The sequence below is a fragment of the Sciurus vulgaris genome (assembly GCF_902686455.1).
Source record: "Sciurus vulgaris genome assembly, chromosome: Y".
NCBI classification, from domain to species: domain Eukaryota; kingdom Metazoa; phylum Chordata; class Mammalia; order Rodentia; family Sciuridae; genus Sciurus; species Sciurus vulgaris.
The window spans coordinates 1,336,758-1,355,879 of record NC_136481.1 but is presented as its reverse complement, the minus strand read 5'-3'; the positions used below and the strand labels follow the sequence as shown (position 1 = coordinate 1,355,879).

The 19,122-nt window shown below is 30.8% G+C and overlaps 1 protein-coding gene across 3 annotated transcripts in view; it reads left to right on the top strand.

Annotated features, from left to right (window-relative positions):
• LOC306652046 (lysine-specific demethylase 5D) overlaps positions 1-19,122 on the top strand; it is a 44,969-nt gene that overhangs the window by 5,281 nt on the left and 20,566 nt on the right. For 2 of the 3 annotated variants that reach the window (XM_079125109.1, XM_079125108.1), the window contains exons 6-10: positions 3,307-3,430; positions 3,549-3,712; positions 6,146-6,304; positions 6,679-6,798; positions 6,909-7,067. In XM_079125109.1, the coding sequence (XP_078981235.1) occupies positions 3,307-3,430; positions 3,549-3,712; positions 6,146-6,304; positions 6,679-6,798; positions 6,909-7,067 (726 nt within the window). Of the gene's footprint in view, positions 1-1,772; positions 1,973-3,306; positions 3,431-3,548; positions 3,713-6,145; positions 6,305-6,678; positions 6,799-6,908; positions 7,068-19,122 lie in introns of those variants that run through there. The other variant, XM_079125110.1, reaches the window with a different exon arrangement.

Below are 19,122 nucleotides of genomic sequence, written 5' to 3'. Positions count from 1 at the left end.
GTTTGTTTGCTTGGTAATAAACATTCTAATTGGATCCAACAGTATCTCATAGTTTTGATTTGATTTCTGTGATGGATAATGATACGGCATACTTTTTCATTTATTGGCAGTTTATATTTCTTATTTCAAGAAGTGTCCTGATTATTTGCCCATTTTAAAATTAGATTACTTGTTATTTTGTTAAGTATTTTTAATTCCTTATTTTAACCTTCTTTGAAATGAGTAGCTGGCAAATAAAATATTTTGTCTCTTGGTGCTTGATTATTCACTATTCAGAGATTTTTAATTTGTTGAAATAGTGTCAGTTTTTGCTTTTGTTTCCTGTACTTTGGATTCCTATCCAGAATGTCATTTTCTATACCAATGTCTTCAAGTGTTTCCCTTAAGATTTCCTATAGCAGCTTCAGTTCTTACATTGAGGCATTTGATCTATTTTAAATTAATATTTGAACAGAGTAAGGAATTGGGTTGAATTTTCAGTCTTCTGCATGTGGATTGCCATTTACCTAGCACCATTATGAAAAGACCATTTCCGTTAGTATTTTTGGTGAGTTTGAGAATCAGTAGGCTATAGACACATGGTGGTTGTTGTTGATGGAATCAATCTTCTATTCTAGAGTATAAGTGTCTATTTTTACGCTAATAATATCTTGGTCTTTTATTTGTTTTCTGTTGTTTTGACTTGTTTTCTGTAGTTAGGTCTTAAAATCAAGTATTGTGATGTCTGTCATTACTCTTTCTGCTCAAAATGGTTTGTGTTTTGGGAATATTTTGTGTTTATGTATTTTATGTTGGTTATTTTTCTAGTTTTGTGAAAAATGCTGCAAGTATTTTGATTGGGATTATATCAATCTTTAGATTACTTTGGGTAGTACATAGGCATTTAATTAGAATTAGTAGTATGGACTCTTAATTCTTCCAACCCATGAACATAGGAGTTCTTTCCACTTTTTTTTGTAATCTTCAGTTGCTTTTTTCTTGCAATTTTCATTAAGTCTTTCATGTCCTTGGTTAAATTTATCACTAGCATTTTGTGTGTGTGTGTGTGTATGTGTGTGTATGTATGTGTCTATCATGAATGCGTTTGTTTTTATCATTTGTTTCTCAGCAAATTCATTATTGGAGCAAAAAAAGTTACTAATTTTATATGTTGTCTTTATAACCTACTACTTTGCTGAATTTGTTAATTAGTTGTAATAATCTTTTGATGGAATCCTTTTCTTTGTAAATAGAGAATCATATCTCCAAATTTGTAATTCAACTTCGTTCCTTCCTGATTGTTTGCCGTTTTTATTTCATTCTTTTGCCTAACTGGTCTGCCTAAAATGTCTAGAACTATTTTGAATAAGAGCCATGAGAGAGGGTATTGTCTTGTTCCTGATTTTAGAGGAAGTGTTTTTCAGTGTTCCTCCATTCACTCTGATGTTAGCTATAAGTTTTTGATGACTTTATTAAGTTGAGATATCGCCTCCTGTACCTAATTTGTTTAAGGCTTTTATGAAAGCCTAATGAATTTCATGAAATGTTTTTCTGTATCTCCTGGTGTAATAATGTGGTTCATTCTATTTATGTGATGTATTATGTTTGTTGATTTTTTACATGTTGAAGCCTACTTATGTCCCTGCATGAAAAACAACATGGTCATGGTGAATGATGCTTTTCATGTGTTATATTCAATTTGCTAGTGCTCTATTGAGAATTCTTGCACTCATCAGGGTAATTGGTTTCTAGTTTTCTTTTTTTGTTATGTCCTTGTCTAGTTTTGGTAACAGGATAATGCTGGCTTCATAGAATGAGTTTGGAAGGATTCCCTCCCTTGATTCTTTGGAATAGTTTGAGAAGAATTATTTGCCAATCTTAATTTATAGAAGTGACTGATGACATGGAGAGATCAATGACTTTGAAAGAAAAGTTTAATGTTGTTCATAGTTCTCAAAATGAGTGACACAGCATACTGCCCAGGATTACAGGGGTAAGTACCATTGTCAGTCAAGAGGCAGAAAACACAAATGGACCAACCTTAACCTTTATTGTAGTTTTTGCAGAAAGAGTAAGGCAGAGCAATTGTAACATTTTAGAATGGGCTAACTTAAACAATTCGAGGGTTTTGGAGCATAGGGACTGCCCTTAGTTTTCACATATCTGGCTCTAGGTTGATTTTCAGAGGAGAAATAATGACTTTGTAGGTTAGACCAAGGAATTGATTGTGGTTATAACTCAAGATAGGTTCATTTATATATGAGAAGATGAATTTATCAACAAGTTGTTAATTTTTTCTGGTAATTAGCTCTGCACGGGATAGCTCCTAAGACCGCAAGCACCCTCAGCTTCTGAACATTACAAAATATTAAAAACAAAAGATATATTTGATAGAATAAATTACATCAGTTTATAATGCCAAAATGTAGGAAATAATTTGATTGTTGTATAATGAAAGAATAGGTTCTCTTAATTTTAGAATACCTTTGTAAAACACAGTTGGATAGATAAATACACATAGAGTTTTCATACAGAGTACGTAGTTGCACAAATTAATATGGGAAAAAAGTGTTATTTGTGTTTATATATGTGAGTTTTTATATAAAGAAAGTTTATATGATTTAAGTATATTTAAATTTATAGAAGAAAATAAACAAGAAGAGAAGTTAAGTGGGAAGGAGAAATGTAACATTATTAACTTAAAAGTAGAATAGATTGTTTAAAGTATAAATAAAATATATCTCACAGTATCCACTAAAAACAGTTATGTGCTAAAAATGATCAAGATTTATTTACATACACACATAAATACATATAAGAATATATATTTTGACACTTTAAGGATTTACATTTTCCTAAGTTTCTGAATATACGGTGGAGAGGAGACTCATTTCTGATTATTTGCATTTAAAGAGAAGAGGAATCTTCTTTCAACTTTGCATCTTTTATACCATTGCAGAAAGGAATTTGTTTATATTTGCTGAATTCTCTGTAATGTAGCTTATAAAATTTGAACATCCCTTTCCTTGCCAACATGGTTATTTCATTATCTCTTTTGTAACATGAAAATACTGAGAAATAAGAAAAACCTTCCAAATATTTGTTTTTTGTTTTTGTTTTTTGTTTTTAACCTGGCTATACCTTGTCCACAGGTAAACATTCACAAATGGATGAAGACTGATGGAAGCTTTTAATCTGTGTGACCTGTTTTACCTTTATAACATCTAAGATGTTTTCCAAATCTGAAAGTCTGTATATTACCTACAAAGTATAATATCTGTACATGTAAATCTCATGTCTTTGAACTTTTTTTTTTTTTTCCAATAGCCAGAGCCCACAGAAGAGGACATTGAGAAAAATCCAGAGTTAAAGAAGCTACAAATATATGGGGCAGGCCCTAAGATGATGGGCTTGGGGCTCATGGCTAAGGATAAAACTCTACGGAAGAAAGGTAAACATTAATAGGCTAGGTCAGTGTGAAAGGTAGAATATGAAATACCATGAGAGGGATGGTTTATAAATCCTGATGCCAGGAAAGGATGTTTTCAGAGTTCTTTCTGACTCTACAGATAAAGAAAGGATCACATGTCCTCCCACTCTTACGGTGAAAGAAGAACCCAGTGGGGATGGGAAAATGATATCAACATTATCTAAAGAGGACTTGAGTCATAGCCTAGAACCCTGCACCAAGATGACTATGCGGTTGAGGAAGAATCACCACAGTACCCAGTTTGTAAGAATTCACCTGTATTTTTTTAACATGTTTAAAACTCTTCAAAGTAGATTATATTATTATTATAAACATAATAATGATGATACATTACTTTCCTTTTATCCCTGAGCCCTTTATATAAGAAAAGATGTGACCAAGAGAAGGAAGAAAATTTTCAAGGTATTAGAGGCAGGAGCACAATTCCTCTTTATTTCTATATTAGAATTTTCCACCCAACTATATTCTCTCTTTTCAACTCTTTGTAAGCATCTTCTGAATTTTCATAACAATTTTATAGAAGATAATTTTGTCACATAGAAATTGTGTGAAAGAACCAATTTGTTTCTAGTAAATGCTTTAGGACTCTGCCACTTTAATGTAGTAGTTTCTCTCTTTTGTAATTTTATTTACTTATGTACCTTGTGCAATTCATTTTCTGTCTCTCTTCTTTTGTAACCTTTCTTCCTCCTTCTACCTGAAAGATTTTTATAATCTCCTACACTCTGCCCTTTTTTTTTTTTTTTTTTAGTTTTTTTTTATTTGTCATCTTTCTCTTCAGCTAATTTCACTGTTTTGATCATTTACGCCTCCCTATTGTGCAACTTTTAATGTTAAGAGAAAGCTTATCTTTGAACAGACATTTTATATTGTATTTAGACTCATATTTCTCCTGATAATCTTCATCCAATAACTGAGAAGTTATCTTTATTACCACTATCCTGTCCTCATTTGTCCTGTTTTGCATAGATTGTCATAGTTAGTTCTTATCCAAATCTGAGAATCATTACTTTTCTCTCAGCCCTACTATAGTTGTTTACTAGTTGTATTTTTATTTTTAATTAAAGTATAACTTGGATACCAGAAAATAGATAGATTAGTTTTACTTATTTGCTCTTTCTGTATTGGACAGTATATTCTCTTTCATGTTGTTATATTTGAAGAAGGTATATTGTATAATGATTTCTTCTGTTTTTTTTTTTTATTGTCTTCAACTTTCATACAATTGATCTATTTTACTGCTCAATGGATTTTTTTTTTTTTTTTTTTTTTGGTAAATTCCAATTCTTGACTACTATGAACATTAAATATTAAAATATTTGCCTGAAAGGCACTTGTGTTACTTAAAGTAACATATATAGATATTTCTGTTGTGTAAAAATAATGTATAGATAAGGTTAAAATTGTTGTGACAATATTAGGTTATTGTCAGGACTTTTCAAGAATGGTTGACCTGTTTACATTCCTAATTAAATAAATTACAGTTCCAGTTTCTGCATGTCTTCACTGATACTTAAAATTGACAATTTTTGTTTTCACTTTTTATTAGTATATTGTAATTATACATAAAATTGGGGTTTGTTGTGACATTCGTACATACACATAATAATTTGTTCCCCCCTCCTCCTCTTTAATTCTCTTCCTCTGTTCTACTCTTCTTTATTCTGTTTTGTTAGTTATTGGATTATACTCATATATAGAAGTAGGACACTTAGTCTTGACATTTTATCCATTCTACAAGATATATGCAGTGATTTTATTGTAGTTTTAGTTAGCATTATCTTGGTTTTTTAATGTTAAGCATTTTTTATGTTGTGATTTTTCATCTTACAGAGTTTTTACTTATAATTCTATTGAATTTTGTTGTTTCTCTATTGTCAATTTTCTGATTTTTTTTTTGGCACGGTTGTACAAATGCATTGTGTGTGTGTGTGTGTGTGTGTTATGTGTGTGTGTGTGTGTAATCTGTGTATTATTTATTTACATGTAGTCCTTCACTCATTCAGCAAATTTTTTCTCCCATTCTATGCATTATTTTCCATTCATTGATCATGAATTGTGATTTTTATTTCTGTATTCTAGTATAGTCAATCTTATTCACTACAGATAATCTTTTAAAAATGTGAATCTACCCTAATAAAAATTTATTATGTTTTCTTTTTTTGTCCTTAGTACTTGTTTTTCAATAGTATCGTAAGAATCCAGGTTCTTCAACCTTTTCTTAATGTTTATGCTTACCATTGTGTCTCTGACTGGAACACTGTTTAAACCAGACATTTTTAGAGTGAGAACGATTATCTATTAAGCTGTTGACTAGGAGAATAGGTATACTTGCTGATTCAGTCTTCTAACCTTTTTTATTTATTTTGCCTTCTATACCAGTTATTTTCAACAATGTGCAGCACTATAAATGATTCATGCTAGTTATATCTTTGTAATTTTGGTTGCATTTCTGAAACATAAAAAGTCTTCATTGCTTCCAGAGCACCCTAAAAATGATTCATTTATTAATATATCTTATTATTTTGTTACTTATTTATATACTGTTGTATTTTCTATTTGGATAGTAAACTCATGAGCAAACATGGCATGATAGTCAATGTTAAGAGTGTATGAACTTGAAACCTGAAATTGGTTATCATGGAGCAAATAGCTTTTATTTTTACTTTTTCCTAGATCGATTCATATGTTTGCCGAATATGCTCCCGGGGGGATGAAGATGATAAGCTGCTTCTCTGTGATGGCTGTGAAGATAATTATCACATCTTCTGCCTATTGCCACCCCTTCCTGACATTCCTCGAGGGGTGTGGAGGTGCCCAAAGTGCATCTTGGCAGTAAGTCTTATCATATATGTTTTAATTTTAGTGCTTGTTAATTTTCTTTCATTTCTCTTCCTGAACTAAGGGAAACTAAAAGTATGTAATAATTTCTATCCTTTTTTGAGTATATTTCAAGAATGTGTGAGTATACTAGCCATGAGATGGTAGACCTTAAACCAGAGAGAAAGGACAGTAATTAGATGACTTCAACTATGGAAGGAAAGACAAAGATATTTACTAGATACTATAGAAATTTCCCTAACTGGAAACATAAAACTTGAAGTTATAGAGTAAGATATAGAATACAACCTAATGAAACTTCTTTACTCCTAGTCATAGTAACTCTTTATCTGCTGCCTTTGTTTTGCTAAAATACTTTCTTATTTCAGGAGTGTAAGCGGCCCCCTGAAGCTTTTGGTTTTGAACAGGCTACCCAGGAATACACTTTGCAGAGTTTTGGTGAGATGGCTGATTCCTTCAAGGCTGACTACTTCAACATGCCTGTGCATGTATGTAGGGGACTGGGATGATATAGATTAGTGTCTGGTGATTTTATTTCTTGTGAAGAAATGGGCCAAAGTATAATGGGCTATGATCATCTTTTCACTTGATATCATAGATGGTGCCTACAGAGGTCGTGGAGAAGGAATTCTGGAGGTTGGTAAGCAGCATTGAGGAAGATGTGACAGTTGAATATGGAGCAGACATTCATTCCAGAGAATTTGGTAGTGGCTTTCCTGTCAGCAATAGCAAGCGGAACCTATCCCCTGAGGAAGAGGTAATATAATTGATGTGTATTAATATTATGATAAAACAAAGTAAAATTTGTTGTCCTCGTGTTCTCTCACATAGGTTTATTTTCAGGAACAAGGGATAAGGATGAGATTTAATACTGTTGGATGATCTGTTAGTTACCCAGCATTTGAACAGCCATCATTACTACCACTTTTTTTCTGATATGATAACAGAGGTAACTTGATATGATCATTTAGGAGCTGTATTACTTCTTCATCTTTCTCTAAATGTAAATATTAGAAGGTATCACTTCTTGGTTATACATAGAGAAAAAAAAATACTGTGATGAATTTATTACAGTTTAAAAGAACTATAAAAGGGTCTTCAAGAAGCACCCTAGCATAGTCATGCATTCCTGTAGACTCAGAAGGCTGAGGAGAATTTTAAGTCCAAGGCCTACATTAGCAACCTAATGAGACACTTGCTCAGAGGATTGTAAAAGGATTATGATTATGGCTCAATGGCAAAAGGTCTCTGGATTCAGTCTCCAGTACTGAAAAAAAAAAGAAAAAGAAAAAATCAGTGCCTTCATTAAATTTGCCGTTTGTTTACATGAAGAATAATACAGAAATCACTCATTTTATTCTTCAATAGAAGATGATATCTTGTATTAGAGACCTTATAGATGTCCTAAATTCTGATTATATTAAAATTTTCCTTCAGTATAAAAACAAGATAGGGTGACATATTTGGGAAGAGGAAGCTAAAAAGTTTTCTTCCTTACATATTATAGGGATTATAATAATTACATCATATATAATTGTAATATATAACATAAAATAATATAATATGGAATCCAACTATAATTATTGTCATGTTGACCAGATGACCAGAGTCCAGAGAATGAATATTGGCTTTGTTTATAGATTGACCTTTAGACAGAAGATCCAGATAGCAAAAACAGTGGTAGCTATAAAATTTTTAGGAAAGCTCATCAGTGTTTATGTATATGTACTGTTTAGCTATTTATAGATTGTAGATGTAGATATCTGTGTAATTTCTACTGTATATGTAATATCACTTTATTTTGCCATGTATCTTTTTAAATAGAAGTATGTTATGGAAAACATAAAATTCTGATTTATATTTATATGAAAATGGTGGCAAATTACCATAAGTCTCCATTGGTAATACTTGGGTGTGTATCCAGTTGTATTTTGAAATTAAATAAAAATTACATGATGTTTGAAATCACACAGAAAAGTAGCCTTTTTGTTAACTATAAAACAATAGTAATTAAATTCTTAAAACCACATTTCAGTGTGAAGACTGAAGATTTCAAACATGATTACATTAAACAGCATGCTTTTCTACAAATCATATATTCTCACTATCCAAAATGAGCCATTATCATATACTTTGAAATTTCATCTGCATTGTCCTTAGCTTTATTTCATCAGCTTTTCACTGTTGTATAGTATTCCATCCCAAATTCATACCATCAGCATCATTTATATCTTCCTTTGGGTTTCCTCCATGGCTTGGTTGATAACTGGCAGTGTAAGAACATTCTTTATTTCTACTTTGTATTTGGAAGTGCATTGCAATATAATCAGAATTGTTTAATAAAGGGATATGCAAACTTTGCTCTAACTAGTGAGAAGAGTTCGTTCTTATCTTGATCAATAATGTTGGACTGCTAATTTAGAAGCTGTAAAATTTACTCAAAGCTGCATACTTTCATTAATTAATGAAGCCAAATACTTTTCATTAGGGTTAGTTGTACAGTTGTACAACTGATTTATGTTGCTCGATAAATTGTTAGAAGTCCTCAGGCATGTACATATATATAATATATATCTATATGGATCTGAATATGTGCAGTATAATTTGTATATAGTAAACCCTTCCAGAAAGACTATACGATAATTAATTTGACAGATTTTATGAAACACATAAATACCAGGTTCTCTTCTGTCCCTGAATTCTAGATCTAGGGTTTTGTTTTGATTTTTGATTTTTTGTTTTTACTTATTGTCCTGTGTACTTAGAATTTAGGTGTATAATTTTGTAACTAACATAGAGCTGTTTGAAAAAAAATTAGTTGATGCCTTCTTTTAACTGAAGAATTGCTCAGTTTTCGTTTATTGTGATTACTAGTGATTTTCTTCCATTTTCACTATGAACTTAATTTCTAATGCTTCTTTTATTGTTTTGTTTCTAATTGGTTTCTCATTCCATCATTAATTGCTTTTAATTCAGCAAATATGAAAGTCTATAAGTAGACTTTTCTTCACACTTTGAGTAACTAACATTTCTTTTGTTTTTCTTACTCCTGAGCTAGACTGTCACTATTCTGTTCATTCCCTCTAACATGTAAAATTTTGGAGTGTCCTCTTTTAGTTTTTCAACAAAATTTTACTTATATTTCTAGGTTTCTTGTGTATGGCTTTGTCCCATTTACTTTTTGCCCCCTCCCCACCCCCTTTATTTTTTTGGTTTTTCTTGATTTGTTTTTTTGCTCATCATCTCATCTTTTTTACAACTTAGATCTTTTTACCATGGCCTGTCTATATTTAAAGTAAATTATTGGAGCATTTATTAAAAAGAAATTTTAGTTAATTATTTTCTTTTTATTTGTTAAAACAAATTGTCTTTATTCTTGAAGTTGTTTCTCTTGTTTTCTGTCAAATACATTTAAAAAAAAATCTTATCTTGGTGTCTTTTTGAAGTCTTCTCTAAAGTACTGCAATTTTTTTACATAGGCTGTTGTTAAGATCTCTTTATTTTTATTTGACCTGCTGGGGATTTGGAGGATTTCTCATTGGAAAATTCAGCTTTCACAAATTCTGTGAAATCTGTGGCAATTAGACCCTCTTTCAGACTTTGTCTCTTCTAAAAATCGATTAGCTAGATTTTCTGGTAAATTTCTCATACATGTTATTTAGTCATTTTTCTGTGTTACTATTGTGTTTTAGATTTTTAAAATATATGTTTTCTTAATCTATTAAATGATCCTTTTAATTTCTAAAATACATTTTATAATTTTAGAATTGCTGGTTGATTGTTTTAGATTTTTCTAGTAAATATTGAGAAAATTTCTTCTTTGTGTTTACTGTGCTTTTGTCTTCACTAACTTATAATTACCGTATAGTATTAACTACCTATAGTGCTCTTTGATATTTTTCCCCAACAAATTTTCACTAATTTCACAACCCCATTCATATATTGTGACCTTGTTTTGATTAGTTTGTTATGAATTCTTTGAGCCATATACAATCATAGAACAAGCTTTTTAAATGTTCTACTTAAGGATACTTACACGATTTCTGTTAAATATCTAAGTACACTATAATCCAAATATTTTATAAAAACGTGTTTATCTTGATATTTTCATGTATGAATTCTAGCCATACATAATATATTTTGATAGACCATGAATGCATCTGGATAAAACTTCTCACCAGCATTTTTCTTTCTGTTCTCTTCACAGAAACTAAGATAGGCAAATATGTTCAGTATGTTGTTCCTCCATTTTCCTGCCAGAAGGGTAGTGTTTGTCACAGCTATCATTATGTTACATTGCCATCTCTAGTATCCTCTCCTTTGGAAGTACCAAGCCTTTTTTTTTTCTATCTTACAAACCTTGATATCCAAAACTTAATGGACTCAAGGGAAACATCAGTTCCAGAACTTCTATTCATACATGCTTTTTCTTGGTTTTGTCTTCTAAACATTTTCCTTATTTTCTGTATATCTAAGCCATACTTAAAGTTTATATGCAGCAGCACCTAAGGTGCTTTGTGATTTCTTTGACTATCTATCTAATCACCTTAAAATTGAAGCTGTGTATATTAAATGGCAATCCAGAAGTTTTTCACTGTATTTTTCAGCAATAAAGCAGGTAAGTGTAATTCTGTTGTTGTTGTTTTTTAAATCTTTTTTTTCTGTTCATGATTGATTTCTCTTTCTCTGATTCTTTTTGATAGTATCAAAGAAAATCAGAGCCTGACAGAAGTTCAAATATTGATGGCAGATTTTATTCAGGATTATTGCAATTCAGAAAATGAAAATTTCATATAGAACTAAACTTTGTTTCCATATACAACAGAAGTTGGAGTTTACACTTAAGTAGGAAAGTGGGTGTTAGATGGAAAATTACATTGACTCTGGGAAGAATGGCTGAAGTTGTGCCAAAAGTCAAATGTTTTGACCAAATGTTCAAATGTCAGAAGTAAAATCCTTAACTGTGCTGACTTGAGAGTTCTTTGTGAAAACTGGATTTTACAAGAAAGTGCAGAGATGGCCCTAAGATGAGTTTTACAAAACTGATTAAAATTTAGCCAACCTAAAAATCCTTTATCAGTAATGCTTCTTTTTTCTCTCTTTTTTTTTTTTCCCTAGTGCATTACAGTTATATATGATTTTGGATTTCATTTTTGCATAATTATACAAGCTTGGAATATACTTTGCTCCAATTTAATGCCCAGTATTTCCTCTCTTCCTCCTCCTCCTCCCACTTCCTATTCCCTCTCCTCCATTCTACTGATCTTTATTTATTTATATACTTATTTTTATAAGTAGTGCTTTATAGATATACATCAAAGTGAAATTCACTATTGTGTGTATATATATGTAAAAATATTTATATACACATACATACATTTTTGTGTGTATGTATATACACACATATACATACGTAGGGTTACTGTGGTCAGTTTTAGTCCACAGTTTGTCCTGTTTTCTATACCTCCTTCTCCAAGTCTCCTTCCTTTACTCCACTGATCACTCTTCTGTTTTCATGGGATTACTTTCCCCATCCCAGACACACTTTTTTTCTTATTTTGTCTAGCTTCTCCACATGAGAGAAATCATTTGACTCTTCAACTTTGTGTTTGCTTATTTCAGTTAGCATGATGGCATCAGTTAACATCCATTTACTAGCAAATGTCATAATTTTATCCTTCTTTATGACTGAATAAAACTCCCTTGTGTGTGTATACCATATTTTCTTTATCCACTCATATGTTGATGGACCTCTAGATTGGTATCATAACTTGCCTATGTGAATTACATTATCGTAAACCTTGTTATGGCTGTATCCCTTTAATATGTTGATTTTACTTCTTTTGGATAAATACAAGGAATGGGATAGCTGGGTTCCATTCCTAGTTTTTTGAGGAATTTCAATACTGCTTTCAGAGTGTTTTTTGTAATCTGCAATACTACCAACATTGTATTGACTGTTACCTTTTTCCCCACATCCTCACCCACACTTATTATTTGTATTCTTGGTATTTGCCTTTCTTACTGGAGTGAGAAGTCTCAGTGTAGTTTTGATTTGCATTTCTCTGATTACAGTGGATGTTCAACATTTTTTCATATATTTGTTGGCTATTTGTATTTCTTCTTTTGAGAAGCATCTCGTTATTTCTATTGCCCATTAGTTAATTGGACTGTTTGGTTTTTTTGGTAATAAGTCTTTTGAGATCTTTATTCTTAATAGTAATTCCATATTTTAAGAACAGGTGGCAAAGACATTCTCCCATTGCGCAGGCTCTCTCTTTATGCCCTTGTTTCCTTTGCTGTACAGGATATTTTAATTTATGCTATTCCACTTACTGATTCTTGGCTTTATTTCTTGAGCTTTAGAAGTCTTGTTAAGAAAGTTGATGTTTGTGCTGATATGTTGGAGTGTTGACCCTAAGTTTTCTTGTAGCACTTGCAGAGCTAAGGAGACTATTTTTAATTAGTCTTCATTAAGCCTTGAATATCTTGACCGCACTTTGTTATTTTAAACATTCATCTAAGCTAATTTAAAAATAACCTAAACTTACTAATTCATAAAAAGGTATTTGTTTTGAACATTTTTTTTACAAGTAAGAATCTTAGTCTCTCAGTGCAGGTAAAATAGAAACAAAGACTTGGAAGATTTTATAAAAACCGTTGTTCTCAAAGACATTGCAATATAATATTGACTAAGATTTATTTTTTATTACTAATTTTAGTGACTATGGAAAATTAATAGTAGCTAAGAATATGAAATACATTAATCTGTTTCTATTAGTTATTTGTTGTATGCTTCCTTACTCCAAGCATACAAGTTTTCTCAAATGGTGTCAAGGATTTTATCAGGTAAAAATGGAATATGAGTGGTTTTCCTTTTAAGTTTAAGAGAGGTATAGTCATTAATTATCTCTTTATATATGGCAGTGTGATCCCAGAATAATGCTGAACCCAAAATAATGGTGGAATCAGATGTGAAAATAGATAAACTTTATAATGTCTGTAAGGATTTGAGAGAGAGTAGCATCACAGGGACCAGATGGGAAGTTGAAGGGGAGAATATAGTTTTTGTCTTTGCTTTGATAACTTTGAAATGTGTCTGTAAGGGTGTAAGTTAGATAAACATCAAATAAACAAATTTTCAAGGAAAATTCCATGGTAAAGGTAAATATTGGAAAGTCATCAGGTACAAATTGCATTATGAAGATTAGATGGAATCATGGATCATTTGAGTATATTTAGCAAAATTAAAAGAGAATTATAATTTAAGAAGAAAGTTTTCTAAATGCAAGATCAAAAGTTTTTCGAGATACTGGTGATTGCTCAGATGGGGGAAAATATATTTATTTCCTCATTGAAAGAGTAGTATTTTGTCATTTGGTGTGCTGCATTTTATCTATTGGCTCATCAGATGACCTTTGGATTTTTATTTCTTGACAAATTTGAGTAGAGCTACTTACTTATTCATTTGGTGATATTCTATGAATATGCATTTTCATTTCCATTAAATAAATGACAGTGAATATTTAACTTGATAGAAATTACCAAACCCTTTTTTAAAGTGACTATTGCATCCTGCATTCCTGTTAGCAGTGTATGAATTATAGCCATGTGCTACAACATTGACTAAAATAATAGGTATTTCCTATGGTTTTAACTTGCATTTGAATAACTTTTCATGTTTTATGTCTTTTTCTTTCAAAGGTCTGTTCTTTTTTTTTTTTTTTTTTTTTTTTTTTTTTTTTTTAATAGGGTTAGTATTTGGTTTAGAGAGTTATTTATATTCCGGATAATATTTTGTGTTTTCCAGTTGTTATTGTTCTGTGGCGTGTTGTTTCTAAGTGTCACAGGGATTTTCACTAAATTGTGTCTTGATATTGATCAGTTTCACTATGTATGCACTCTTCTTTCATGAAGTAGACTTTTTCTGTTCTTTGTAAGAACACATGTAAACCAAGATCATATATTTTCTCATTTTATTCTTTCCTAAAAGTTTTATAGTTTTATATTTGTATCTGTGATCTCCTGTGAGTTAATGTTTGTATGTGGTAGAGAGTTAATGTTTTAATTTATTTTCTTACAAACTTAAAAATGTTGACTGTTACTTTTAGTGAAATCCATGCATAGAATGTTACCATTTTTCTCAGAGATGTTTAAACTTAAATGTTTTTTGCTGTTAAGAACTTGGTTTTCGGTAGCTCCTGGGTCACATAAAAGCATACTGGAGAAAAAATAATGATTTTTTTTTTTTTTCAGTTTGTTTGTTTGTTTTAGCAAAATATGCAAAGAATTCTTTTACTCTTATTTTTGTTTTTTAACCAGTAAAAAAATAGACACAATAATTAACAACTCCTAAGTATACTTTCATTACCACCCACATGTCTAAAACATTTCTTCTTCCCAAACAGAAGTTTGACCCATTAAATAGCAACTCCCATTTTTCCCTTCACCATCCCCTGTCAAGCACTTAACTGTGTTTTTTTGTTTTCTTTGTAATCATCTGTATTTCACTTAGCAAAATTTTTTCAGGTTTTATCCATGTTGTCATATATCAACTTTTCCTTCCTTTTTAAAGATGCATGATATTCCTTTATATATATTTTATATTTTTTATATTCCCTTATATATATTTTATTTATGCATCTGTTGATTTACACTTGAGCTGCTTTCCTTTTCACTGTTGTGATTAATGCTACTATAAATATAGATGTACAAATGTGTGTGTGTGACCCTTCTTACATTCCTTTTCAGTATATACTAAAAAGTGGAATTGTTGAATCAATTTTTTAATAAACATCTTACTCTCTTTCACAGCATCAGCAACATTTTATGTTCCCACCAGAAAGACACAAAGATTTCAATTTCTGTGCATCTTTAATAACACTTATCTGTTTTCTTGATAGTTATCTTTCAGCTGGATTAAAGTTTTATTTCATTAAGATTTTGATTTTGTAGACCTCTTTGGAATTATATGTATTCCAGTCTTTTGCGATTTTTAAATCATGCTGCTTTATTCTTGTTGAATTGTTGAAGTTCTTTTTATGTTCTGCATATTAATTCTTTACCATATAGATTAACTAAAATATTTTTCCCCATTTTGTGGGTGTTTTCTTTTCACTCTCTTCAAAGTATTCTTGCTTACAGGTTTTTAATTTAAGTCCTTCTGTTTCTTCTTTTTGTTGCGTCTGCTTTTAATGTTAGAGTTTAACAGTTGTAGCCATACATACTTTGATCCATTTTAAGTTAATTTTTGTACATAGTATAAGAATGTGTCTTCATTCTTTTTGAGGATACACAGTTGTCACAACTCTTTTGGATAGATTATTATTTTCTCATTGCATGGTCTTGACTTCATATAATTTTACATTTTTCTGTAAAAAACAATTGAAAATTTTACAAGAAATGCATTAAGCCTGTAGAATGCTTTGTTAATATTGACATCTTAATTTTAAATCTTCCAGTTTGTGAACATGAACATGTCTTTCCTTTTTTCAAATGTCTTCAAGTTTCCTTCAGCAGCATTTTATAGTTCTTGGTGTATAAGTCTTTGACTTCCTTGGTTAAATTTATTCCTAAGTATTTTAATCCTTTTAATGTTGTTCTGAAGGAAATGATTGTCATAATTTCTTTTGCAGATTGTTAATTATTAACATGGAGAAATGCAAATTTGTGTGTTTACAATTTGCCAAATTTGTTATAAACTATGGTAGGGGTATATGTGTATGTGTGTGTGTTTTTATTTTGGTGTAGGATATTTAAGAATCTGCAATTACAGTATAATCAGTGAATAGCAATAATTGTACGCTTTTCTCTTCTACTTTGACGTCTGATTTTTCTTGCCAGATTGTTTGACCTGGAATTTGCAATTTTGTATTGAATAGAATGGCAAAAGTGGGTATCCTTATCTTAACCTTGATCCTTAGGGAAAAGCTTTGAGTCTTTTACCATACAGTATAATGACAGCATTTGAATTTTCTGTATAATCTAAAGAAATTTCCTACGATGTTATTTATTGAGTACTTTTATCCAGAAAGATTGTTAAAGTGATCACAAGTTTTTCTCCCTTTGTTTTATAACTGAAATGTTTACTTGATTAATTTTCACATGTTGAACCATTCTTGCATTCTGAGGATAAATTTCAGTCAATCGTGTTGTATAATCCTTGTAATATGATGCCGAATTATGTTTGCTAATATTTTGCCAAGGATTGGTATTGATTTTAAAAGTTCACATGTATTTTGAGTGCTGAATTACTGAATACGAGAATACTAATCATCAGACAGTTGATTCACAACAAATTTACCACTTTACAAGTCTGTATTTTCATATTCTTTTTCACAAGTTGTTTTTAAAAATGTGCCATGATTTTTTCTTCCATTCATTATCATTTTTGTCATATTTAAGAATCCTTATTAAATTAAAAACAATAGGGAATAACATGTTTCTTCTAAGGGTTTGGGTTTTTCTTTGTTTTGGTTTTTGTTTTTTTGCAGCGCTGGGGTTCAACCTAATAATTTAAGTATTTAAAATATTTAATGACCTCCATGCTTTGTTTTAAATCCTAAAATAAAGTCCTTTTATTTTTAAGTACTTACAGCTTTTTTGATAAATTTGAATAATAAAGTCTGAAATAGTAAGTCCAGCCTCATTTTTTACACATAGATATGGAGAAATTTCAGCATCATTTGTTGAAGAGGGTATTCTTCATTCAATCTTTTAGGCATTCTTTTTGAAATTAATTAGTCATACAGATGTATGAGTTTATTTCTGGACCACATTTGTTTACTTAATCTGTGTGTATATTCTTATTTCCACCTTATCTGGTTATTGTAGCTTTGAAATTTGGAAATGTGAATCCTTCATATTTTTCTAGATTTGACTATTCAGACTGTCATGAAGGTCTATATAAATTTTAAAATCGACTCTAAATTACTACTAAAGAGGTCTTTGGGATTATGAAAGGGATTACATTTAACTATAGTTTGCTTTGCATAGTGTTGCTATCATAATAATATTAAATTTTCCAATCTCTGAACACACGTCTGTTAATTTTTTTTTTCTTTTACTTCTTTAACTTTTTCAGCAGTGTTTTGTGATTTTTCTGGTATCAATTCTTTCATTTCCTTGAATAAATTTTTTCCAGGTGTTTTGCTCATTATGATGATGTAAGTGGTGTTTGCTCTTTAGATTTCTTCTTTATTTCTGGTGTATAGAAACACAGTATTTTTGGTTTTAAAGTTTTTTCTTGACTCAGTATTGTGTATATTTATGGTGTATTGTACAATTCAGGACATGTAAACATTGAGAACAGAATTTTGTCTAACTGTATATTCTTGATAACTTCATATTATTAGTTCAATGTCTGTATGCATGTGCATTTCTTAGGATTTCTATATATTAAATCACATGGTCTGCAAATAAAAGATATAAATAATTCTCACTTTCTAATGTTTTGACTGTTTTTTCCCCCCTCAGAAGAACTGAACCCAGGTCCTTGCACATGCCAAATAAGCACATGCTTTACTCCTAAACTGTACCCATCAGACCTGCCTTTCCTGTTTAAAAAAAAAAAAAAAGAAAGAAAGAAAGAAAAAGAGAATTAATTCTAATGATTCTAGCTGGAACCTACAGAACTGTGTTAAATGGAAGTAGTGAAAGTAGCAAGGGTGGAAGAAGAATGGATGGATATGATCTGTGCATGCTATATGCATTTATGAAAATATTGCAGTACCACCATAAATATGGACAATTAATGTTAATAAAAAATGGAAATTTTATTTTAAAAAGTCTTGAAAGCGCAACTTAAATTTACAGGGAAAACTTTCAGTCTATCGTTGACAGTGATATTAATTGAGGCTCCTCCATAACTACCCTTTATCAGGTTGAGGAAGTCCCTTTCCCTCTCAGTCAGCTTGGGCTACTAAATGAGAATCTCAAAGATTGGGTGACTTAAAAAACAGACATTTTATTTCTCACAGTTCTGGACAAAGGAAGTTGAAGATCGTGTGCCTAATAGAGACAGCTTCATAGTAAAGACCCTTTTCCTGTTTTACAGTGAGCTGTCTTCTCTCTGTACTATATGGCAAAGAGCAAAGAGAGCACTGTTGAGTTCTAAAATCTATTCTTTGAGAAGCAGTGATATTATTTATGAAGATTCTAAATGGTCTCATCTTCAAGGATTTCAACATTTGTTTTCTGAGGGCTTAAAAACTTTCTATCCATAACTCTTAATTCTAGTTTGTTGAGGGTATCTGTCATGGAAGGATGTTGATTATCAATGATTTTATGTTAATAGATTGGGATAATCCTGTTTCCCACCCATCTCATTTTACTGTGATTTATTAAGTCTAGCTTTTTTTTTTTCTCTTTGCTTTTTCTTTTCTTCCCTAAACACCTCTCATTACAACTATTAATGCCTATTAACTCTACAAATTTTGGGTTAATTGTGACATTTCTGTATATCATTCTTTTATGATTCCCCTCTTTATTACCCACACTGGTCTTCACATCTCTCCCTCTTCCTCAGTCCCCTTTCCTTTCCTAATAGTTCTCCTACTCTCAGAACATTTTCTTCTTTTTTTTTTTTTTTTTTTTTTTTAAGGAGGGTAGTAGTTTGGGAGTCCACATTTAATTGAAAATCTGGAGTTTGACTTTTGGTGTCTGATTCACTTCACTTAATATAATGTCCTCCAATTCTAACTATATTTCTTCAGATAACAAGATATCCTTCTTCTGCATGGCTTAATAATATTGCATTTGATATACATACCATTTTTTTAGATGTTTTGTCTTTTTTATAGGTACCTAGACTG